Below are 26,056 nucleotides of genomic sequence, written 5' to 3'. Positions count from 1 at the left end.
AACAAAATAGCATTTCAGGCCTGTATGAAAAGAGGCAGCGTCTCTCTCTTTCTGTTACTCAGTTCCTCAATGAGGAACTCACTGCAAGCAATATCATTCAAAGACAGAAAGTTTTCTTCCCAACAGAGAATTGTCCAGACTTGTAAACCCTACTCTTCAACTTCATTAGAAGTTCACTTACATGTTCATACAAAAGGTGGATGAAATGTCCTTCTGTTTGAAAGAACTGCAAGTAGGATATATATTATCAATTCCATTTTCATTATGGTTACGGGCTGATGAAAATAAATGCTGAAAGATCCCAGCTCTCAACCATTTGCATACAGTGTAACAACTCTTGAAAAACATTATGTTTTGAAATCTGCAATATCCCACATTGTCTATGGGCTACACCCTTTTCAGAGAAATCATCTAGCATTTGCCTGAATCAAATAAGAAAAACCTACATCTGGATGGTCAGATAGGAATTTAAAACTCACTCCTCTGCAGCTCCTGTCCACTGACTTGACCAACTGAAGTGTGGGGGCGGGGGTGGGGACTTTCTTTGCTGATTATGTTACTCTGGATTTCTCTATTGACAGTGAAGGATTATGTTTCCTGTCATGGAGACCTCATTTTATTTGAGCATGTAGTCATCAATCATTATCCTAGCCAGAAAGTCATATCTGGTTGCCATGTTATTCTTTTAAGTGACTGTGGCATGTCATTACCCTCCAAACCTTGCGCCAATGTAGAAGGTTCCTAGGCATCCACCAGGTACAGCCTTTTTCAAAGTGCACACTGTATTAAATGAAATCTCCCTGCCAAGACTGAATCATTCACTCATACGTGCACAATGCCTTCGGAATATGATGATGCAGACCCACTTAACAGTCACCGAGCATAACAAAAAAATTAACTAGTCTTTTGGTTTTGTAGTTTCCACACCTCCTTTTTCACAATCTAAATTAATTTTTGTTAGTGTAGTGGAAATATGACCTCTACCTTATGACCAGATGAGTGGCAAAGCAGATTTTGGCAAGTCAGAAAGTTAATTAGTAAATCCACCAAAAATGTCTCTAAAATGAAGACGAAATACATCTAGAACGTAAATAAATATTATATTGTAACAATAAAAGGCATTCTGAAGCTGTAAAATTAATGTTTACACACTTGCTACATAAAATGGCCACACAAAAATTGTTATAAAATCTAATGTATTATTTTAATTTCTTGCAAGTTTCACTCTCTATGTTGTGTATGTACTTAACGCTTGTAGATTAATCACCTTGGTGAAATTTTGGCTCCATCAATTCCACTATTGGCCTTGTATCCACATTTTTGTATTTTCTTCCCAAGTCGTTGAATCCAAAGTTTCTGGTCTTCCACATTGGAAGCCAGTATTAACAGTTCTTTGGCAGAATTTGGATCATAATGTAGTTTACACGGTGCAATGGCATCCTCCTTTTTCTCCAGATGCTCTTTGTGAACCTTAATGTGACATCCTGTAACGAGTAAGGAGAGTGTTTTAATACAACAAAAATGAATACACACTTAGTAGTCTTACATAACACACAAATTGCACATGTAATGCCATCCACATTTAGACTTCCCAGTGCACCTTAATTTTCTAAATGTGTCATATAATTCACTCATCTTCCGAGATTAAATTGCATACAATTTTTCTGTTGAATTACTATCAGTTGCTACTGCCCACTGATGATTAACATGTTTTCCTTATGTTCTTCAAAATTACTTCAATCTAATCTGTCATGCAACTGAAGTAGTTTTTGGGGGTTTATGCTCCTATAAAATCGAAAGTGGCTAAAAAAGGCAGTAAACAAGAAGATAAAATAAATGAGTACCAGTTCAATACAGATTAATTTTAGGATACTGGAAAGTCCGGGTGTAATCCAAACAATGGCAGGAGTAAAGATAACTATTCAGTATATGGACAAGGAGCTGAGCAATGGACATTTTCTTTAAGGGAGTATTACACGACAACCCACCGTAAATGGTATTGGTCTAGCGCAACAGCCATCTAGCAATAGAACGGGTGAAACTACAAAAATTAGCAGACATATTATCCGTGCGCCAGAATAGACAGCATGTGCACTAGGTAGCGATAACTTGCACAGACGCATAAGGGATATCTCAATGCTCTCTGCTTGTTATTTGCTTATTGGTCAGTTGTTCGTAGCTAATTTTAATTTTCGTGTTGGAGACTTTCTGCATTTTTTTTCTTTTGATTACTTTGTATTACAGAAAGGAAGTGGAGCAAAGAGGCGTTAAGCATCTTAATGCAGGCATACAGCGAGGGAAGGTGTCTGTATAACCAGCTGTATCATAATATGTTATGTTGGCAATCTTTTTTTTTATGAGTAATGTGCGTATAATGCTAAGTGAGGTTCGGTTGGACACAATGATTTTCAATTTGTATCATAATGCCTTAGCTTACAAAAGTTCAGGTTTGATTTGATTGCATCTCTTGCTTTATTTCAGCGAGCCAGAAAAGAGAAACTGGCAGTGCTAGGCGAGAAAGACCATTCAGTTCGCCCAGTGCGACAGACGATGATTGCAAAACTCTGAGTAACACATTGCATTCCATTTTCCAAACTTGGAAAAATAACACCAGTGGACCTTTAAGTATTGGTCCTTCAAAATTGCTGCAAAGTGTAGTGCATTAACCCACAACTACTTTTGAAATGGTGAGCTGTGCTATTTTGTGGCTAAAAGCCGGTCTATCAAAATATTCCTCGTCACCAGGAAACATAATGTTGACACCAGCCCGCAACATATCAGGGCATGTACTGGTATTTTATCAATGATCTAGGTTGGTATGATTACTTTGGGGAAGGTGAGATAGGTTCCCTCATGACTGTGTCACACTTGCTAATTCCATCTTCTATTGTAGACAGCAGCTTCTCAAAACAGGCTATGTCCATCCTCATGAAGTTCTGAAATTCTAGCGGATCTTCCAGCCTCAGTTCTTTCATAAGCAATATGCCTTCGTTCCTTCTTTTCAGCCAGGATCGAACTCAACAATGTCTGGCTTTTCGCTTTCATCGTCGTTCTGCCCTAATCCAAAGATTTACTGCCACTGCCGGGGAAATAGCTCCAAAAACAAATTGGTCCTCCATGTGCAAAATGTAAATTTAGATATACATGTACCTGTGTAACCAAGTGTCGTAATATAAAACTAACTGTTGAGTCTGAAATTCAGAACAGTAGTAACCTACATAATAGAATAACAATTACTTAATAATTAACGATACAAAACTATTTCTATTAACTAGGGACCTTGAGCTCACATAAATAATTTGAACAAATGACGTTCCAATATGTCACACAGCCCCTTGTGTTTCGCACGTTATTACCGCCTACTGTGCATGTACACCACATATATCCCATGTGGATGGTGTAATAGGTCTACGTGAACCAGCCTGTAGTTACAGATATGCACACTTTGGGCGCTGGTGCATCGGTGTACGGTTTACGCGCATCGTGTAATAGGGGCTTAAGCCTTTAGCATTAGCATGCTAATACACAGAATAAGCAGGGATGGCTAGAGGACAAATGTAAGGTTGTAGAGGCTTATCTCACTAGGGGTAAGATAGATACTGCCTACAGGAAAATTAAAGAGACCTATGGAGAAAAGAGAACCACTTGTATAAATATCAAGAGCTCAGATGGAAACCCAGTTCTACCCAAAGAAGGGAAAGCAGAAAGATGGAAGGAGTATATAGAGGGTCTATACAAGGGCGATGTACTTGAGGACAATATTATAGAAATGGAAGAGCATGTAAATGAAGATGAAACGGGAGATGCGTGAAGAGTTTGACAGAGCATTGAAAGACCTAAGCCGAAACAAGGCCCCGGGAGTAGGCAACATTCCACTAGAACTACTGACTGCCTTGGGAGAGCCAGTCCTGACAAAACTCTACCATCTGGTGAGCAAGATGTATGAGACAGGTGAAATACCCTCAGACTTCAAGAAGAATATAATAATTCCAATCCCAAAGAAAGCAGGTGTTGACAGATGTCAAAATTACCGAACTATCAGTTTAATAAGTCACAGCTGCAAAATACTAACACGAATTCTTTACAGACGAATGGAAAAACTGGTAGAAGCGGACCTTGGGGAAGATCAGTTTGGATTCCGTAGAAATATTGGAACACGTGAGGCAATACTGACCTTAAGACTTATCTTAGAAGAAAGATTAAGGAAAGGCAAACCTACGTTTCTAGCATTTGTAGACTTAGAGAAAGCTTTTGACAATGTTGACTGGAATACTCTCTTCCAAATTCTAAAGGTGGCAGGGGTAAAATACAGGGAGCGAAAGGCTATTTACAATTTGTACAGAAACCAGATGGCAGTTATAAGAGTCGAGGGGCATGAAAGGGAAGCAGTGGTTGGGAAGGGAGTGAGACAGGGTTGTAGCCTCTCCCCGATGTTATTCAATCTGTATATTGAGCAAGCAGTGAAGGAAACAAAAGAAAAATTCGGAGTAGGTATTAAAATCCAAAGAGAAGAAATAAAAACTTTGCGGTTCACCGATGACATTGTAATTCTGCCAGAGACAGCAAAGGACTTGGAAGAGCAGTTGAACGGAATGGACATTGTCTTGAAAGGAGAATATAAGATGAACATCAACAAAAGCAAAACGAGGATCATGGAATGTAGTCGAATTAAGTCGGGTGATGCTGAGGGTATTAGATTAGGAAATGAGACACTTAAAGTAGTAAAGGAGTTTTGCTATTTAGGGAGTAAAATAACTGATGATGGTCGAAGTAGAGAGGATATAAAATGTAGACTGGCAATGGCAAGGAAAGCGTTTCTGAAGAAGAGAAATTTGTTAACATTGAGTATAGATTTAAGTGTCAGGAAGTCATTTCTGAAAGTATTTGTATGGAGTGTAGCCATGTATGGAAGTGAAACATGGACGGTAAATAGTTTGGACAAGAAGAGAATAGAAGCTTTCGAAATGTGGTGCTACAGAAGAATGCTGAAGATTAGATGGGTAGATCACCTAACTAATGAGGAGGTTCTGAATAGAATTGGGGAGAAGAGGAGTTTGTGGCACAACTTGACCAGAAGAAGGGATCGGTTGGTAGGACATGTTATGAGGCATCAAGGGATCACAAATTTAGCATTGGAGGGCAGCGTGGAGGGTAAAAATCGTAGGGGGAGACCAAGAGATGAATACACTAAGCAGATTCAGAAGGATGTAGGTTGCAGTAGGTACTGGGAGATGAAGAAACTTGCACAGGATAGGGTAGCATGGAGAGCTGCATCAAACCAGTCTCAGGACTGAAGACCACAACAACAACAACAACATACACAGAATACGAGATACAAAAAATAAACTGATAACTTTAGTGAGAAACCAAAAAAAAGGTCAAAAACACCATAGCAAATCCAGGCATAATGATATCCAGAATGGCCAGCTTCCTCAGCGCCTACCCATCCAGAGGATGTGGCTGCAAATGAATGCCCCAGGAACTAACAATCCCTGATTCTAATTTCCCAAAGCAATCACTGTACCCACAAGGTTAGAACCAACCAAAACTTGTGCGAAGAACAACAACAACAGTACCCTAGGTGGTAAGCAATCCATCTATCAACAAACAGAAACAAGGAACTCTGATTCTGGGGAACTGGAACTACACGATCACAGAGAAAACTGGAGTTCTCTGGCAAACTTCCACACAAAACTTACACATTCTTTGGAACCTTCAACATAAACACACTAATCTCACCAGGAAAACTGCACATCTTAACAATGGAGCTTGATAAAGAAAACAAAATACTGGAAGTATGCATAACAGATGAAGACACATTGGATTATGAAACTTCCCATTTCTTCAAGAGCAAGACAAAAAAATGAGTCACCAGCTTGCTCCCCTTCTGTACTTGGCCTTCATAATACACAAAAAGATGTTCAATTTGATCAGAGAAGTCTCCCCAAAAACAGCTGGTTAACAATACTTCTACAGTAGACAAACAAGATATACACCACAAATTGAGATGACAAGAAGGACCTCAAATCAACAGAGAAATTCTTGGCAACCATAGAGATATTGTAGAACAAAAGCAAACTGGTGCTTTTCATTTATTATAATGTTGTTCTACCAAGAACCGACGGAAGATTCTGTTAATATTATAGAGACAGCAATGGTCAAAATCCCCCATGAAGGCATAAAAAGTCTGCTAGGTCCACTGTACAAAGCAGCAGAGAAAAAAGTTGCCAGAGAACTGTGGTAAAGACAGACAGACAGACACACACACACACACACACACACACACACACACACACACACACACACACACACACAAGGTATGAGTCATCTAGCTATCCCAACAAAACAACCTGAAGACCATACTAACATCCCTCATGAAAACTCCATAAAAACAGAAAGAAATGAAAATTTGCACCAAAGAAAATCTATCAGAAAAGAGCACACAGAGAGACATTTGACACAAAAAAGATCATAGAATCCAACTTAACAAAGGAATGGAAAGACAACAAGTAAACACATGGAAAGAATTTCACAGAAAGACCACATAAGAAGCAAAAGAACTAACACCACAGAAAAAGAACACTACACAAAATGCTAGGATTCAGGATGTGAAAATGCACCAGAGAGATGCAAACAAGATTTCCAAAACATAACAGTAAAAAGTCCTTTGAAGCCTATATAATTTTAATGAGTACAGAAAACAGGATGCAGAAATCATCAGGCAAATGAAGAGAAACAGGAGTAACTGGACTCCAAAGAGGAAAACTTCTGCAACCAAACATGAGAGAATTCTACAGGATTTTCATGAGGGCAGCCCATATGTACAAAACTCCAAACATATGTTTCAAAAAAACAAGCTGGAGAACTCATACTAACTACTATAGAGAACTGCAGGAACTGGCACGTTATTTTTCTGATCTCCTTAACTCCCCAAACCTGATACAAGTGCCAATACAGAAATGCATCTCCACTCACCCAGGATCACTCCCACCAACAATCATACATTTAAATTTAAAAAAAGGATATCCCATGAAGACAGCAACATTGTAGAAAAGTTAAAGAACATCAGATCAAAGTCTCTACAGGAATTTACACAAATAATTACAAATATTTGGCAAAGAGAAAAACTTCCTGGTGATTGGAAATGTCCACTTATCCTCCCACTGGACAAAAAAGAAGATAGGACAAATGTGAACAGCTACAGAGGTATCTCCCTGTTATAAGTCACTTAAAAAATTCTCTTCCTCCAGATAAAACAAGAACAATCAGGACACAAAACTGGCGAGTACAAGGCACGCTTCTGCCCAGTTGTTCATTGATCTGAAAACAATTCCAAAATATAAGGCCATCAGGTATGCTCCAATCACTTGCACCTTCACGTATTTCAAGAAGATACACGATTCCATTGATTGACAATTGGCTGACATAGCAGCAAAAGCTAAATTTATAGGTCAAATGTCTGATCCCTTCATGATCAAAGCTTGAGTACACCACAGCAGCATATTATCCCCACTATTATTGAACATAGTACTGGACAAAGTAATGAGGGAATGGGAAGAAGAACTGAAAAAGAACAGAAATCTCAAACCTTGCTTTTGCACAGGACCATACTCTCAGACATGGCCATACTCTCAGACAATGAAGCAACAACAGCCAAACAAATAAAAATACTAAAACAATGTGCAGACAATGTTGGCCTGAAAATCTCTTACCAGAAGTCTGAATTACTCTGCTCGAAATTAAAAATACAAAAAATTAGACACAACATACAGCAAGATAAACAAAGTTGCACATTTCAAGTATCTAGATGAAATCCTCAAACCTGCATGAGGAAGAAAGATCTGGTAGAAGACTAGACTACAAAAAGTGAATCGAGCACATGGGAAAACATGTGACATATACAATAAGAAGTGTGTGTCCATTCACACAAAGATCTGACTCTATATTATAATTGGATAATTGGATTGATAAAAAAATCTACCGTATTTACTCGAATCGAAGCCGCACTCGAATCTAAGCCGCACTCGAATCTAAGCCGCACCTGAAAAATGAGACTCGAAATCAAGGAAAAAAAAATTTCCCGAATCTAAGCCGCACCTGAAATTTGAGACTCGAAATTCAAGGGGAGAGAAAAGTTATAGTACGCATCTCCAAATCGAAACAAAGTTGGTCAATTGTAATATGAGACACAATTTCGGTCGAATGAATGACGATACAGCTACAGTAGTTTGGTTCGAGTCATAAGCTTAGCAGTTAAGCTTGACCAGGTAGCCATTGATATGCGTCAGGCGCTCCGTCCGTATTTATACGGGTACTCTTCCTTTTCCACGTGCTTGGTTTGGTTTGGATTGATTGCTTATTTCTCTTTGATCTGATAAGCGCAGTTTTCTTTGTTATGGGTGTTTACGTCACCCCAAGCTGAAAATGCATTACTGTACTGTGTCATGCATTGTTTGCCGCATTCTGATAGTGCGTGTTTACGGCCTGTTGCCGCACGCGGCATGGTTTGCTTTTGTGCGCGCTACCGCCGCTTTTTTTTTTTTTTTAAAAAAGGAGGAATCGTCTCATTAGCGAAACAATGGCAAGAAACTGCTATTTGTTGTTACTTACACTGCTGCTTTCTTTGATAATGATCAACAAGAACCAATTAATAGACTGCGTATGATAGATGTTCTGAACGAGAGTTTAGCGAAATTTTTTCTCCGTTTGAAAATATTTGCAGGCGCCTCTTTAGTACATTACATTCTACACAGAAATTAGAGTCATCTTAGATTTAAAAATCTAGTCAATTGCCGTGCTTCATTTCTGACTGTATCACTATTAAGCATAAGAATAATACGAATATAAACATGACATGGTATGTATATTCTTCCGCGTTTGCTGTTGTCTCGCTCTAGTTTCGTAGTTTATTGGGCAGATAGGATTTAAATGAGATAGCAGCAAACATGAAACAATACATGGCAAAAGGTTTATATTCGTATTATTCTTATGGTGACGAGAATACTGCATGTGATTCACAATTTATAAAAGTTCCTATTAACAACCATCTCTTCTCACAGATAGGGAGAAATGCAGAACGTAGAGTTGGCCATATTGACAAACATACCAAACAAGTCTTGCCAGTCGGATTTTCATAGTACATTGAAATGCTGCTACATTCGAAGATGAACAATACGGAATTTGTATTTACTTCGTTGGATAATGTATGAAAATGCAGGGGTCGAAACTCGGGACGGAGAAAAAAAGCTCGTCTTCCATCTTTTTTTTTTTATTTACTGACGCAGAGGATGTGGTGCTAGTATTTATCTTTTTGCCTACAAAGCATTCCTGTGTATCGCTACATATATTCAACGGCAGAAGTAAGTTGTGGCGGCACCCACCATTTTTCAGAACTTCCGCTTGCGTTGCACTCGATTCTAAGCCGCAGGCGGCGGTTTTTTGGATTACAAAAACCGGAAAAAAAGTGCGGCTTAGATTCGAGTAAATACGGTACTCCCCAAGCAGTGGCAGGACACACACACACACACACACACACACACAAAAGAAAGCAGTAAATATGCAAGCTTTCAGATCCTGTGGCTCTTTCTTCAGGCAGAAGGGTTGAAGGGGAAGAAAGAGTGGTGAAGGAAAAGGACTGCAGACTCTGTAACATAGTAATCATGCCCGAAATACTATATGCAAGTGGGACAATAAAACCCCGCACCAAAAATGAAATAGAAGGCGGACTGTAGGAAGAACGCAAAATTAGATTAATTATTCATTCCATAGACCCATAAAAGAGGGGATCCTCCTGGGTGTGGAACATGTCAGATAAACACATTACAAAAATGTAATTAGAAAAACTTGAATTTCGTTAATTTTAATGATCCTCAGTCAATAAACAGTAAAATTATGTACATGAATTAAAATTAAACTTCCACTATTTACAGACTTAAGACTTACATATGTTTTCCATACATCCATCATTCACACAGTAGCTAGTTACTTGGCTGTTATAACCAAGTACTGTCAAAAATTAAAGTACAATAAATTTTCATTAAAATGGTCTATTGCACTTGTTGAGAAATTCATGGATGGAGTACAAGGAGTTGGCCACCAAAAATTCTTTTAAATTATGTTTAAATTGTGCCTTGTCTGAAACTTAACTCTTAATGGTTGTTGATAACTTATTGAAAATATGCGTTGCTGAATACTGGACTCCTTTCTGGGCAAGAGTAAGTGATTTTAAATATTTATGTATATTGTTCTTATTCCTAGTATTGATACTGTGTACTAAGCAGTTAGCTGGAAAAAGAGATGTATTATTTACAACAAACTTCATTAAGGAATAAATATACTGAGAATCTGTGGTTAGTATGCCCAATTCTTTGAATAAGTTTCAACATGATGTTCTTAGATTTACACTACACATTACTGTTATTATACGCTTCTGTACTCTAAAAATTTTTTCTCGGTTTGTGGAGTTACCCCAAAATATGATACAAATGAGGCACAATGCTTTATGTGATCCCACAGGGCCTCAGACTAGAGAAAAAATAATAAGCCAGAGCTCAGAATTCTAAATTTGAAGAGGTTAGTCGACATTATTATAACTTGAATAAATTGTTATAGAAGATCAAAGATTATCATTAAAAGAAAGTGACTGTTTTGAAATTAATTAATTTCTGAAATGATAAATAGGATGCTTAATAAGGGGTACAAATTAATGAGTGAAAAAATTATTTGTTATCTGAGTGGAAATGAGTGAAGAAAATATGCAATTGAGAGTGGAATTTTAAAAAAAATAACTAAATTAGAACCAAATAAATTTTGCAAATAAGAGAAAAGTTTAAACAACTGTGAGACTAACCAGATAAAACATCAGAGAATAATTTATAGTTTCTTGCTTCCCAAATTTCTACAGAATTCTTTCAGTCTATAGGAATAAATGGTCTACAAACTTTTCTTACTGCAAATTATAGCATGCCACCACAGCTATGAAAGTAGACACTCCAACACACATTATTTTTTTGATTGACAGCTGAAGAACAATGTAATACGTAAAACTGTCAAATACTTCCACTGGTAGAATCATCATCATGGACTTACTTTCCAGATTAATACTAAAATTGTGTGTGAAGATGACAGAAATGTCACTCACCTGTGACATTTATCCAGAAATTTCTGAAGAATTTCAAGTCATGGAAAGCAATGTTACAATACATTATCGAGACTTTAAAAAAAAAAAAAAAAAAAAAAAAAAAAAAAAAAAAAAAAAAAAAAAGTGGAAAAATTAGATGATTGTAATCAGAGTTGCCACTCTACAGGTGGATTAAATTTCCCCCGTTTTGTCCACAATTTTTCCAGAGTTTTTTTATATTTTTCCCCAACAGTCTTTTTTGGGACAGACACTGAATGTAGAAGCCTCTAATGTATAAAACCATAAGGAAGAAAGTTTTGTGTCACAATATTTTTTAAGATATTGCATTTTTTCTTTAATGAGTGGCAATTCCCTTTGTACCTGTTAATAATTTTAACTTCTTGAATTTAAGAAGATTAATTTCCTCAGAAATTCTCTTCTTATGCACTGCCTTTTCCTTTTGTTGTCTTTTAATGAGAATGAGCATTTTTCTATGCATGTATAAATTGTTTCATTATTTCAACATCTGCTATTCCTCCAAAGAAATAACAGCATCGAAAATCTGCTGTTGAGCAATCAATCTGAAGTGATCATGTGTATGTACCTCCAATACAAGCTGATCTAGCCGACTTTAGAAACAGTGTTATTGCAACAGTTACTTCCGACACATTGATCAAGGTTTCAGAACAACTCACGTAGCGACTCGATGTGTGATCGGTGTTCATACTGAATAATTTTAAGAAAAACTGTTTGTGTTTCTCTTTCATTTGTTGTATTATTTACAATTTTAATGTGAATGTAATATGTGCTACAAAGCCTTAAAACTCATATATTCATCTTGAACCACCCTGTAGATTGCTCAGCTACATTTACATTTTCCAGCATCTCACTGAACAAAATTTATATGGGTATATACTGGAACCTGTAGAGTTAATATGCTTTAAAGGCATTAGGTGGTGTTTGTAATCCGAATTTACCAATGTTTAAATGCATTGTACTCTGGGATTGTTTTAACTCACTTGTTAACTCTTGCAATATCTTCAAAATTGACATTTGGGCCATCCATTAATAACTGTGTAACTTACTTTATGTTTTGTTTACCCAAACCACTTTTTAGCCCACTTAAAAGGCTTGGGTTGTTATGTGTCCTACAAAAACAAATGTTAAGTATCTCGCAGAGTCCTTGTTTTTCTTAGCATTCCAAAATCTGATAACCAAGTACATCTGTTACTTCTGAGCAAGTGTATTTAAACTTTCATCATAGCATGCAATAATACAGGCACTTTTTTTCACTAGAATATGGAGCAAGACCATGGACAATTGTGTATGCAACTTTGGTATGCTCCAGAAGCAGTTTTGGTGCAGTTTCACTGCCAGGAAACATCACTGTGAAAAGAGAAAAAATATCTGCTATGTTGCACAAAGACTTATGCTGAGTACCAGCATTCAGGCACCATACAATTTCAGTTTTCGTTGCTTGCTCTGATAATAAAGACACTTTAAGAGAATTCCTCTTGCATAAACCATCAGAAGTAGCATTTGACAAATATGATGCTTGCACTGTAAGACTTGGTACTTGTTCATCACTTTCCAGTTGTAAAGACTCTCTGACACAACCTCCTGCTTTTTTCTTACAAAACAAGAAACTGGTATAAATTTCTTTGAAAGTTCAATTGCCGATTTGCATTTCTTCCTCTTCATATGACTTGTTAACACATCTCTATACAGAATGAGATTTTCACTCTGCAGCGGAGTGTGCGCTGATATGAAACTTCCTGGCAGATTAAAACTGTGTGCTGGACCGAGACTCGAACTCAGGACCTTTGCCTTTCGCGGGCAAGTGCTCTCTGCAATATCCTTTCTTTCAGGAGTGCTAGTTCTGCAGGGTTCGCAGGAGAGCTTCTTTAAAGTTTGGAAGGTAGGAGACGAGATACTGGCAGAAGTAAAGCTGTGAGGACGGGACGTGAGTCGTGCTTGGGTAGCTCAGTGGTAGCACTTGCCCGCGAAAGGCAAAGGTCCCGAGTTCGAGTCTCGGTCCGGCACACAGTTTTAATCTGCCAGGAAGTTTCATATCTCTATACATATTATCTAAACTAAATAATCATTTGCAGAGCTTAAAGTAAGCAGAATCTTATCTTTTTCCATTTCATCTAATCAAACTGAATATTCTTCACTGCGCAACTACAATGGATTGAAAGTGCGCATGCTATCAGCACTCATCTGTGAAAGAATTCTTATTTAGGCAGCAGCTGCCAGCCTAGCAACAGTAGCAACAAGCAAGTAAACTATTTTGTGACATTTTACATGTTCCTGACTGTGATTGCTGTGTGCAGATACGAGCTGAGTTGGTAACACTTCACTCTCAGTTCCACGCTGCACTGGCTTCAGTTACACAGCCAGAGGCTGCAGTGAACAGGCATCACTGTTATGGACTGACCGTGGGGTCCAACGAATGTCCAGCACAATCCACGAGTCTGCTGATCAGTTCACACCAGTGGCCAGCCGAATTGAGGTTGACCCCTCACCTGTAGTTCAGTTGGAGGTTGCCTTGGGGCATGTTAGTGTGTGGAAGAATTTTCTGGGTGGAGGGGGACACATGTATGGCCTCTCTGATTAGTCGAACAGGTTCCACATGCTATCTGTGGCTAACAATGTCTCTCAACCAGATGCAGTCACTCGCCCTGTTTCAGAGGGAACCTCTCAGCCTGCAAGATATGCCAGAGGGTGGGAGCTCCAATGTCAGGCAGGTTATGGGGCCCCTGGTGGCATGGCTACCAAGGAGGGGAAGAAAGCCAGTATGCACTATGTGTGTGCATACCGGGTGGTGTCATTCCAAACATGGAATGGGTTCATTTGCACGTCATGAAGAGCACAAGGGGCAGCCAACTGCAGTTGGTGGCTCATGTTGGCATCAATAATGTGTGTCACTTTGGATCAGAAGAGATTATCCATGGTTTCCAGAGGCTATCAGAAGTGGTAAAGGCTGCCAGTCGTGCTTGCAAGATGACAGGAGAGCTCACCATTTGTAGCATAGTCAACAGGACTGATTGCGAACCTCTGATACAGAGCCAAGTGGATGGTATGGATCAGAGGCTCAGACAGTTCTGCGACCATGTGGGCTGCAGATTCCTCAACCTGCACCTTTGGGTGATGGGGTTTCAGTGTCCGCTAAACAGCTCAGGAGTTTATTACAAGAGGAACCAGTTATACAGGTGGTGGGCTGCATGCCATGGACTGGGCAGTTTTTTAGGTTAGAGGGTCTTCAGGAAACACAAAAAGGACTTCAGTTTCGAAAGGTCCATGTCAAACACAGGAAGAACGTAGATTTAGGAACCACTGGTATAACAGTTCTAAATTGTTGTAGCTGTGTTGGGAAAGTGCCAGAGCTCCAAGCACTTCTGCTCCAATCGTTATAAGCACTGAAAACTGACTAAAGCCAGAGATAAGTTCAGCTGAAATTTTGTCAGAAAGGACGGCGATGGTGTGTCTGTTGCTGTTAGAAGCAATTTATCTTGTAGTGAGATTGAAGTAGGTAGATCCTGTGAGTTAGTATGGGTAGAGGTCACTTTGGCAACTGGAATAAAATAATAACTGGATCCTTTCACCAACCTCCCAACTCAAATGATACAATTGCTTCAAGGTTCAAACAAAACTTGAGTAAAATTTCAAACCTGTACCTGACTCATACAATTATAGTTGGTGGTAACTTCAATTTATCCTCAATAAGTTGAGGAAAATCCATGTTTAAATCCAGAAGTGCGCATAAACACTTTCTCTGAAAATTATTTAGTGCAATTAGTTCAAGAGCCCACTTTAATAGCAAACAGTTGCGAGAACACGCTTTACCTCTTAGCAACATATAATGCTGAGCTAATAATGACCATCAAAACTGACACAGGGATTAGTGAACACAGGGCTGTCGTAGCAAGACTGAATACCAAACTCTCCACAAATAAATGAACGGCATGTCTATTCAAAAAATCAGATAAAAACTCATTTGCTGCCTTCCTGAGAGACAGTCTCCACTACCAAATTAACAATGTAATTGTAGACCAGGTGTGACTTGAAATCAAAGGAATACTATCAACACCAATAGAGAGATTTATACCAAATAAATTAATAAAAGACAGAGCTGACCCCTACGATACACGAAACAGGTCAGAACATTATTGCAGAAACAACAAAAAAGGCATGCCAAATTTAAACAAATGCAAAAACCCAAGAATGTTGATCTTTAACAAAAGCTTGAAATTTAGTGCAGACTTCACTGCGAGATGCTTATAACAGTTTCCACACAAAACTCTGTCTCGATATCTAGCAAAAAGTCCAAAGAGATTTTGCTTGTACGGAAAGTATGCCAGCTGCAAGACATAATCAATGTCTTCTCCATCTATGCAACAGCAATGGAAATACTATTGATGACAGTGCTGCTAAAGCAGATATACCAAACACAGCCTTCCAAAGTTCCTTCATCTACATCTACATCTATACTCCTCAAGCCACCCAACAGTGTGTGGCGGAGGGCACTTTACGTACCACTGTCATTACCTCCCTTTCCTGTTCCAGTCGCGTACGGTTCGCAGGAAGAACGATTGCTGGAAAGCCTCCATGCGCACTCGAATATCTCTAATTTTACATTCGTGATCTCCTCGGGAGGTACAAGTAGGGGGAAGCAATATATTCAATACCTCATCCAGAAACGCACCCTCTCAAAACCTGGACAGCAAGCTACACCGCGACGCAGAGCGCCTCTCTTGCAGAATCTGGCACTTGAGTTTGCTAAACATCTCCATAACACTATCATGCTTACCAAATAACCCTGTGATGAAACGCGCCGCTCTTCTTTGGATCTTCTCTACCTCCTCCATCAACCCAACCTGGCACGGATACCACACTGATGAACAATACTCAAGTATAAGTCGAACGAGTGTTTTGTAAGCCACGTCCCTTGTTGATGGACTACATTTCCTAAGGACTCTCCCAATGAATCTCAACCTGGCACCCGCCTTACCAACAATTAATTTTATATGATCATTCCACTTCAAACGTTCCGTACGCATACTCTCAGATATTTTACAGAAGTAACTGCTACCACTGTTTGTTCCTCTATCATATAATCATACAATAAAGGATCCTTCTTTCTATGTATTCGCAATACATTACATTTGTCAATGTTAAAGGTAAGTTGCCACTCCCTGCACCAAGTGTCTATCCCCTGCAGATCTTCCTGCATTTTGCTGCAATTTTCTACTGCTGCAACTTCTCTGTATACTACAGCATCATCCGCGAAAAGTCACATGGAACTTCCGACACTATCTACTAGGTCATTTATATATATTGTGAAAAGCAATGGTCCCATAACACTCCCCTGTGGCATGCCAGAGGTTACTTTAACGTCTTTAGACGTCTCTCCATTGAGAACAACATGCTGTGTTCTGTTTGCTAAAAACTCTACAATCCAGCCACACAGCTGGTCTGATATTCCGTAGGCTCTAACTTTGTTTATCAGGCGACAGTGCGGAACTGTATCAAACACTGTTTCTGGAATCCATATTGATTCCTACAAAATACATTCAGGGTTTCCAGAAATGACATGATACACGAGCAAAAAACTTGTTCTAAAATTCTACAACAGATCGATGTCACAGATATAGGCCTATAGTTTTGCGCATCTGCTCGATGACCCTACTTGAAAACTGGGACTACCTGTGCTTTTTTCCAATCATTTGGAACCTTCCGTTCCTCTAGAGACTTGCGGTACACAGCTGTTAGAAGGGGGGCAAGTTCTTTCGCGTACTCTGTGTAGAATTGAATTGGTATCCTGTCAGGTCCAGTGGACTTTCCTCTATTGAATGACTTCAGCTGCTTTTCTATTCCTTGGACACTTATTTCGATGTCAGCCATTTTTTCGTTTGTGAGAGGATTTAGAGAAGGAACTGCAGTGCGGTCTTCCTCTGTGAAACAGATTTGGAAAAAGGTGTTTAGTATTTCAGCTTTACGTGTGTCATCCTGTTTCAATGCCATCATCATCCCAGAGTGTCTGATTTAACGTAAGACCAGAACTTCCTAGGATTTTCTGTCAAGTCAGTACATAGAATTTTACTTTCAAATTCACTGAACGCTTCACGCATAGCCCCCCTTACGCTAACTTTGACATCATTTAGCTTCTGTTTGTCTGAGAGGTTTTGGCTGTGTTTAAACTTGCAGTGAAGCTCTCTTTGCTTTCGCAGTAGTTTCCCAACTTTGTTGTTGAACTACGTTGGGTTTTTCCCATCTCTCACAGTTTTACTCGGCAAGTACCCGTCTAAAATGCATTTTACGATTGCCTTGAACTTTTTCCAGAAACACTAAACATTGTCAGTGTCGGAGCAGAAATTTTCATTTTGATCTGTTAAGTAGTCTGAAATCTGTCTCCTATTACTCTACTAAACAGATAAACCTTCCTCCCATTTTTTATAATCCTATTTACTTCCATATTCAGGGATGCTCCAACGGCCTTATGATCACTGATTCCCTGTTCTGCACTTACAGAGTAGAAAAGTTCAGGTCTGTTTGTTATCATTAGGTCCAAGATGTTGTCTCCACGAGTCGGTTCTCTGTTTAATTGCTCGAGGTAATTTTCAGATAGTGCACTCAGTATATTGTCACTCGATGCTCTGTCCCTACCACCCGTCCTAAACATCTGAGTGTCCCAGTCTATATCTAGCAAATTGAAATCTCCACCTAAGACTATAACACGCTGAGGAAATTTGCGTGAAATGTATTCCAGATTTTCTCTCAGTTGTTCTGCCACTAATGCTGCTGAGTCGGGAGGTCGGTAAAAGGAGCCAATTATTAATCTAGCTCGGTTGTTGAGTATAACCTCCACCCATAATAATTCACAGGAACTATCCATTTCTATTTCACTACAGGATAAACTACTACTAACAGCGACAAACACGCCACCACCGGTTGCATGCAATCTATCCTTTCTGAACACCGTCTGTGCCTTTGGAAAAATTTCGGCAGAATTTATCTCTTTATAACGATTTCAGCTTCGGTGCTTTCTATCAGCGCTTGAAGTTCCAGTCCTTTACCAACACAGCTTCGACAGTTCACAATTACAATACCGGCTGCTGCTTGGTTCCCGCATGTCCTGACTTTGCCCCGCACTCTTTGAGGCTGTTGCCCTTTCTGTACTTGCCCGAGGCCATCTAACCTAAAAAACCGCCCAGTCCATGCCACACAACCCCTGCTACCCGTGTAGCCGCCTGTTGGGTGTAGTGGACCCCTGAACTATCCAGCAGAACCTGAAACCCCACCATCCTATGGCGCAAGTCAAGGAAACTACAACCCACACGGTCGCAGAACCGTCTCAGCCTCTGATTCAGACGCTCCACTTGGCTCTGTACCAAAGGTCCGCAGTTAGTCCTGTTGACAATGCTGCAGATGGTGAGCTCTGCTTTCATCCCGCTAGCGAGACTGGCAGTCTTCACCAAATCAGATAGCCACCGGAAGCCAGAGAGGATTTCCTCCGATCCATAGTGACACACATCATTGGTGCCGACATGAGCGACCACCTGCAGATGGGTGCACCCTATACCCTTCATGGCATCCAGAAGAACCCTTTCCACATCTGGAATGACTCCGCCTGGTATGCACATGGAGTGCACATTGGTTTTCTTCCCCTGTCTTGCAGCCATGTCCCTAAGGGGCCTCATTACACGCCAGACGTTGGAGCTCCCAACTACCAGTAAGCCCACCCTCTGCAACCACCCGGATCTTGCAGACTGAGGGGCAACCTCTGGAACAGGACAAGCAGCCATGTCCGACCAAAAATCAGTATCAGCCGGAGACAGAGACTGAAACTGGTTCGTCAGATAAACTGGAGAGGCCTTCCGTTCAGCCCTCCGGAATGTCTTTCGACACCTGCCACACCTCGAGACGACCTCCCACTCTACCACGGGTGAGGGGTCAGCCTCAATGTGGGCAGTATCCCAGGCAGCCACAGCCGAAGTCCGATCGGGGGATGTGTGGAACGAGCTGGCCGTCCCCGACAAACCCCCGCCTGGACCCTCACAGTGATGCCCACTGGCAACAGCCTCAAGCTGTGTGACCGAAGCCAACACTGCTTGAAGCTGGGAGCGAAGGGATGCCAACTCAGCCCGCATCCGAACACAGCAGTCGCAGTCCCTATCCATGCTAAATACTGTTGTGCAAAGAACGTCTGAACTAATCTACAGAGAGTACAAACAAATCAACAAAAAATTTAAACGGTTATTAAAATACAAGATTGCCTAGTAAATGCAGTAATGCTGCTACTCGCGCACTGCTGACAAATTGCTCGGCAACAGAAGGAGACTACGCAATTTTACACTATTCAATTACTAAAACGCGATGCTATAACTTTCAAATACTATAATATGACCGAAATTTGTGAATTAAACAATGCAAGTACCCAAAAACACGCAAAGAAATTAAGAATTAAACTATGTAACAAATAAGTGAGCTAAGAGTATACGACTTGCTGATGGCAGCTGCTTATCCAAGGCAGGGAGCACACTGGCTGTGACCAACCGACACTGGCCGTTCAAAACAAAAACAGAAGGCAGACGACTACACGAATTTACACTATTCAGGTACTAAAATGCGATGCTACAACTCTCAAATACTATACTATGCCCGAAATTTATGAATTAAACTATGCAAGTACCCAAAAACACGCAAAGAAATAAAGAATTAAACTATGTAACATATAAGTGAGCTAAGAGTATACGACTTGATGCTGGCAGCTGCTTATCCAACAGCGGCAGGGAGCATCAAATAACACAAAGTATTATCAGAGTATGCTGATGCAATAGCTCCATACTTATCAATCATATACAAAAGTTGCACAGGTCACACCTGTACTCATAAACGCAATACATGTAATCCACTAAATTACAGGCCTATGTCATGAAGCCTATGTCATGAACACCAATATGCAGCAGGATTTTGGAACATATATTGTGTTTGAACACTATGAATTACCTTTACGAGAATAGTCTGTAAAACACAAGTAGCTCTTTACTCACACGAAGGAGGAGGAGGAGGAGATTAGTGTTTAACGTCCCGTCGACAACGAGGTCATTAGAGACGGAGCGCAAGCTCGGGTGAGGAAAGGATGGGGAAGGAAATCGGCTGTGCCCTTTTAAAGGAACCATCCCGGCATTTGCCTGTAGCGATTTAGGGAAATCACGGAAAACCTAAATCAGGCTGGCCGGAGACGGGATTGAACCGTCGTCCTCCCGAATTTGAGTCCAGTGTGCTAACCACTGCGCCACCTCGCTCGGTACTCACACGAAGTGTTGAGTGATATTGACAAGGGATTTCAAGTTGATTCCATATTTCTAAATTTCCAAAATACTTCTGACACTGTACCTCACAGGTGGCTTATTATCAAATTATGTCTTATGGAATAGCGTCTCAGTTAAGTGATTGGATTCGTTATTTCCTGTCAGAGACGTTAAAGTTCGCAATAACTGATGGAAAATTATTGAGTAAAACAGAAATGATTTCTGGAGTTCCCCAAAGCAGCGTTATAGGCCCTGTGCTGGCGTAATCTATACAAATAATTTAGTAGACAATCTGAGCAGTTGTCTTGCGTTGTTTGCAAATGATGCTGTCATTTATCACCCAGTCAAGTCATCAGAAGATCAAAGCTAATTGCAAAACAATTTACATAAGATATCTGTATGGTAGCTGTACGAAATTTGGCCATTGACCCTAAATAATGAAAAATATGAGGTCACCCACACGAGTGCAGAAGGAATCTATTAAACTTCGGGTACAGGATAAATCAATCAAATATAAAGGCCATAAATTCAACTAAATATCTAGGAATTACAATGATGGACAACTTAAATTGGAAAGAACACACAGAAAATGTTGTGGGGAAGGTGAACCAAAGGCTGTGTTTTATTGGTAGAACACTTAGAAGATGCAACAGATCTACTAAAGAGACCACCAACACTACCCGTGTCCGTCCTCATTTGGAGTACTGCTGCACTGTGTGATATCTTTACCAGATAGCATTAATGGGGTACATGAAGAAAGTTCAAGTAAAGGCACCACATTTTGTACTATCGAGAAACAAGAGAGAGAGTCACAGACATGATACAAGTTTTGGGGTGGAAATCATTCTGCCGAAGGTGTTTTTTTGCTACAGTGTGATCTTCTCACAAAATCAGAACCACCAACTTTCTCCTCCAAAAACATATTTTGTTGGTGCCAACCTCTATAGGGAGAAATGATCATCAAAATAAAATAAGAGAAATCAGAGCTCGCACAGAGAGATACAAGTGTTCATTTTCTCCGTGCACTGTCTGAAGAGTGGAATAATAGAGAATTAATGTGAAGGTGGTTCAATGAACCCTCTGCCACACACTGACATGTAATTTGCAGAGTAGGCATGTAGATACAAATATAAATGCAGATAATTAATTATCAAAATGGTAAGATTACTCTCAGGTATACAAACACTAAAAACACTGAACTTGTGTACTGTGCATTAATAAAAGTAATACTACAACCTCAGAACACAAGCACAAATAAATATTACTGCCATATATTAACTGTAAAATAGACTGAAATCCAGAACTTACTTTTCAACATATGCTGAAAAGAAAATGCTGAAACAAAATAATGAAGCGCAGCTCATTAAGATAGGTTTTGCCAAGTGGGGAAACTGCAAATTTTTTTATGTCACCTGGTACAAAAAGCTAACAGATGCCTGCTGCATTGTGGGACAAATACTTTGCACCACATGACATCACCTGGCTGCAAGGTTCACATGTACGGAATATTTTTAGCCACCACTCGGCAAAACCTGTCTTAATGAGCCATGTAATGTGAACACTGTTTTTAACACTCACCACTAGTAGTGCAGTTCCAACATTTTAGCATGCTTTAAGTGAGATCTGTACGATATTACAAAAATGCATTGTTTTTAATGCTATGAACTAAAATGCCAGAAAAATGAGAGAAGTTCCTGACTGTTACACGATTTTCCCCGAACTTAACAATTCCCTGATAATTTCCGGTTGCCAGGTTGAGTGGCTACCACAGAAATATGAAATACTCCACGTATAGAATAATTAACAATTTTATCAAAAAATGAGAACTTACGTCTGCATTCCAAGGCAGCTGGTGGTCGAAACATGTGCCACAGTGGCTTCTGACAGACTTCACAATTTGTTGGCATGTGGAACGAGATCTGGATAAACTCATGACCTTTGAGAGAATAGGTCCCCGGCTTATCATCCCTCAGTGTAGAGAGCTCCAACTGATTCGTACCACTCTCATCTGGTCTTCTAGCTTCCCCTTCCCCAGCGTAAAGTAGCTTCGGGGAAAACACAGCCAAAATTGAAATGAAAAAAATTATATTTCAAGAATGTTAGTGAGAAGTGGTGTATTTAATATCTTACCTGAAAAATTCGTGGAATATCTTTGGCATCTGCTCTAATTACATCGCCCTGTGTTACTGGACGAACGTGGAAAACTTTTCTATGAAGAGAACCCGTCAGTGTTAAAAAATGGTTTTTACATCTCACATTAAATACAATAAATTCAAGAAGGTACTTACTTAAGATCAAGAACAAGTGCAGGATCCGTGTTCTGCTTATCACTTTCCGAATTATAAAATATTATTTTCTTTGAGGACACTACAACATACTGTTTCTTCCAACCATGTCGCCTTATATTCTGTTTGTTAGGAACAGACAACCAGCCTTCTAACCTTGACTCTGAATAAAAAATAAATAAAAGCATTAGATAAGAGTTACACACAATTAAATGAGGATTCAACTAAATGGTTGTTTCTCACCTTGGCCTATTAAGTCATCATCATTGTCAGCACTACTTAATGATGCAGTTTCACTGCTAAGAGATGCTAGCTTAACATGTAGCTGCTCTATCTCTGAGTCTTTGGAATCAAGCTCCATTTGCAGACGGATTTTCAATGTATTTTCTTCCTGAAGTTGAGCTTGTAACTCCTGCATATCCTTTTGCCATTTTGCCACCATCTGGCTGTATTTATCTCGTTCCTATGGTGGGAGGACAACACAGAACAACATTTGACTTTTCTGTAAAGAACTGAAATTAAAAAAATTTTCTAGTTTTGGAATATTTTCTATTTTTAAGTCTTACCTGTGTGAGCTCCTGTTGAAGTTTCCGACATTCTTTCTCTCGCTTCCTAAGATCTGCTGACGAAACTTTGTTCTTACCACGACCTGCATTGCTCATATCTTTACGATTCATTATTTCTGCTAATTTGTTCACAGCTTGCATTTTCAGTAGCTGTTCTGTTTTTAGTTGTCGGTGTAGCCTTTCAAGTTCTTCATTGTTATTATTGGCCTCATTTGTAACTGTGAACATTATAGTTCTGTTTAAGTATGGCTAAAAATATTCTCTAATTGCAATAAGAAATATTGGCAGCTGAAGTATTGATGCAATCTTGAATTCTATGGCAGTATATGAAATGGGAGAAACCTACAAATCATTCACAAAAAATTTCTTGCTGTTAATTTGTCTTAGGCAGTTATAATGAACTCAACAAATATGTGAACTTTTTCATTGTGTGCATATGCAATTATTATAGAAAAATAATTTCACGAAGAGAAAGATGGGTGCAACAAAACCTACTTTCAGAACACAGAACTCTCAATACAGCCTACAACCCCCACCCCCAACCCCCTCTTTGGGAAGGAAGGCAGGACAGTGATTGTGAATTCCGAACATTACATTTCAATGTTGCAAAATTTTCTGCAGCCCAGAATGGAAGGGACTGTTGACAAAGAGGGACTGGGGGACATGTGGTTCGAACAGGATGGGGCTACAGCTCACACAGGCTGAAATTCAAGTAATGTTTTGAAGGAAATGTTTCCGGTACCTCTGGTCTCTTTGAACGGTGGTGTGGGATGGCCAGTGCGGTCATCAGACTTTAGCACCTGTAATTTCTTTCTCTGGGGATGTCTGATGGAAAAGGTGTTGGAGCATTGGCCCCACACTCTATGAGAGTGGATTACTGAATTCGTGAATGCTATACCTCATGATGCATGTGAACAGACTGTTCAAAACTTAAGAGATCATTTCCAAAAGTATATTGGTGCTAACATCCACCATCTTGAAGACATTCTTTTTCACACTGGATGAATATAAAATGACACAGGTGTAGCATAAGGATGAACCAGGTTATTTTGTAGATTGGGCGGACAATGGAATACCATTTTCAGGCATGTGGCAAGGATTGTGGGTAGGATGATCCCCCAACACAAACACACACACACACACACACACACACACTCTCTCTCTCTCTCTCTCTCTCTCTCTCTCTCTCTCTCTCTCTCTCTCTCTCTTTGTGAATACAAAATAATTATGGCATGAGGGTGGTCAGAGGATTAATTACAGGCATTTGTCTGCGAAAATCTCGGTAATCCCTTCAGCATACTGGGCACAAGATTGCTCAATACTGCACAAGAACCATCCAAAAACAGATTGTTTAGAAGAGACTTTTTAGTGAGGAAAGAATGGCAGTTATTTGGTCACGGTGGCCTCAGTTACTAACCCAAATCCTATGGTAGCCCAGATGAATGTCGCCCATAGTACAGTACTGCCCCACCATCCTGCATACATGGCGCAGTACATGTTTTGACCAGCCTTTTATCTGGATCATTAAGTTATCTGGACACAAATGTTGATCTGGTGTAACAAAAAACATGTTCATTCGACCAGCCGACATGTTTCCATTGATTCACAGTGGCCACTGGCTGATGGAATCATTGTGTCAACTAGGGAACAGGTAGGAGTCATCTGCTGTGGAGCCCCAGTCCAGCAATGTGACTGAATGGTGTGCCGCGAAGCTCTTGTGCCCATCGTAATTGTACTCTGTCAATAAGTCCACCACAAATCACTGCCTATCCTGCTTTACTGAGCAGGCAAGCCTCAGACATCAAACAGCTTGTTGTCTCCTTGTGCTTTCATAGTCCTTCAACCACTTTCCATAGATGTTCACAACAGTAGCATGCCAATAGCTGACAACTTTGCTGTTTCTGATATGCTCGTTCCCAGGTGCCAGGCCATAACAATCTTCCCCTTTTCTAAGTCACTTATGTCAGTTGTTTTCTCCATTTACAGCTCATATTGTCGATAGAATGATTCCTCATCAGTCTCTGCTCCACTTACGTACTACTCTTACTATGTCAAATGCCCCCACACACCATCAGGTGGCGGTCAGTCTCCTGATGGGTACTGGTCATAATGTTCAGGTTCACTGGTGTAAGTGAAAACAACAGTATTACGAAGGAAAAAAATTTACAGATAGAGAGATCTGTGGTCGTGGACTTCAATTTAGGTGCTAATAAAATTACCTTATCAGGCACTTATGTTTACTGTTGTTATTTATTTAAATGTGCAGCTAGCTTTGAATGGCTAAGCAGTTATTTTCAAATGCTCAAGAGCTATTGTGTTTACTTACATCTGTTCAGTAGCTTAAGCCAATAGCAATTCCAGTGTTACCATTTGAGTTTTGCTGTGCACATATATGAGGGCACTACAAAACTGAATGATCTGAATTTTTCTGTAAAGATTCAAACATATTGTTACGTATGTATTCATTGTCCACTCTACAAACACAATGGACACATGTTCCTACACATCTGAACATGTTTTATGCCACATATGTGTTAAGTTTCTGCTGGCTCAATACTGTGCCACTTCTTCATGTGTTTTTATAAAGAATTCTGTGTTACACAGTCTATCTTCTGACATCCTTAGCATATGAAAAGCTCATCTCAGCTACCACTTCTTCACCACCATGGCATCTCATTATGGTGTTTCTGCAACTCTCATAGTTCATTTTTTTTCTATCCTCCAGTTATTGGTTTCTTCGCTTATTACAAGTTAAAAAATTTTCTTAATACT

General features: G+C 39.7%; 1 protein-coding gene across 1 annotated transcript in view; it reads right to left on the bottom strand.

The window, feature by feature from the left end:
• The window catches only part of LOC126262367 (rho-associated protein kinase 2), a 248,922-nt gene that overhangs the window by 20,017 nt on the left and 202,849 nt on the right, over positions 1–26,056 (bottom strand). The window contains 6 exon segments of the mRNA XM_049958953.1: positions 1,268–1,484; positions 22,265–22,478; positions 22,564–22,642; positions 22,722–22,881; positions 22,962–23,181; positions 23,285–23,502. Coding sequence (XP_049814910.1) covers positions 1,268–1,484; positions 22,265–22,478; positions 22,564–22,642; positions 22,722–22,881; positions 22,962–23,181; positions 23,285–23,502 — 1,108 coding nt within the window.

This window comes from Schistocerca nitens, chromosome 6, assembly GCF_023898315.1.
Source record: "Schistocerca nitens isolate TAMUIC-IGC-003100 chromosome 6, iqSchNite1.1, whole genome shotgun sequence".
Taxonomy (NCBI): Eukaryota; Metazoa; Arthropoda; class Insecta; order Orthoptera; family Acrididae; genus Schistocerca; species Schistocerca nitens.
This window is presented reverse-complemented; position numbering and strand designations above follow the sequence as displayed.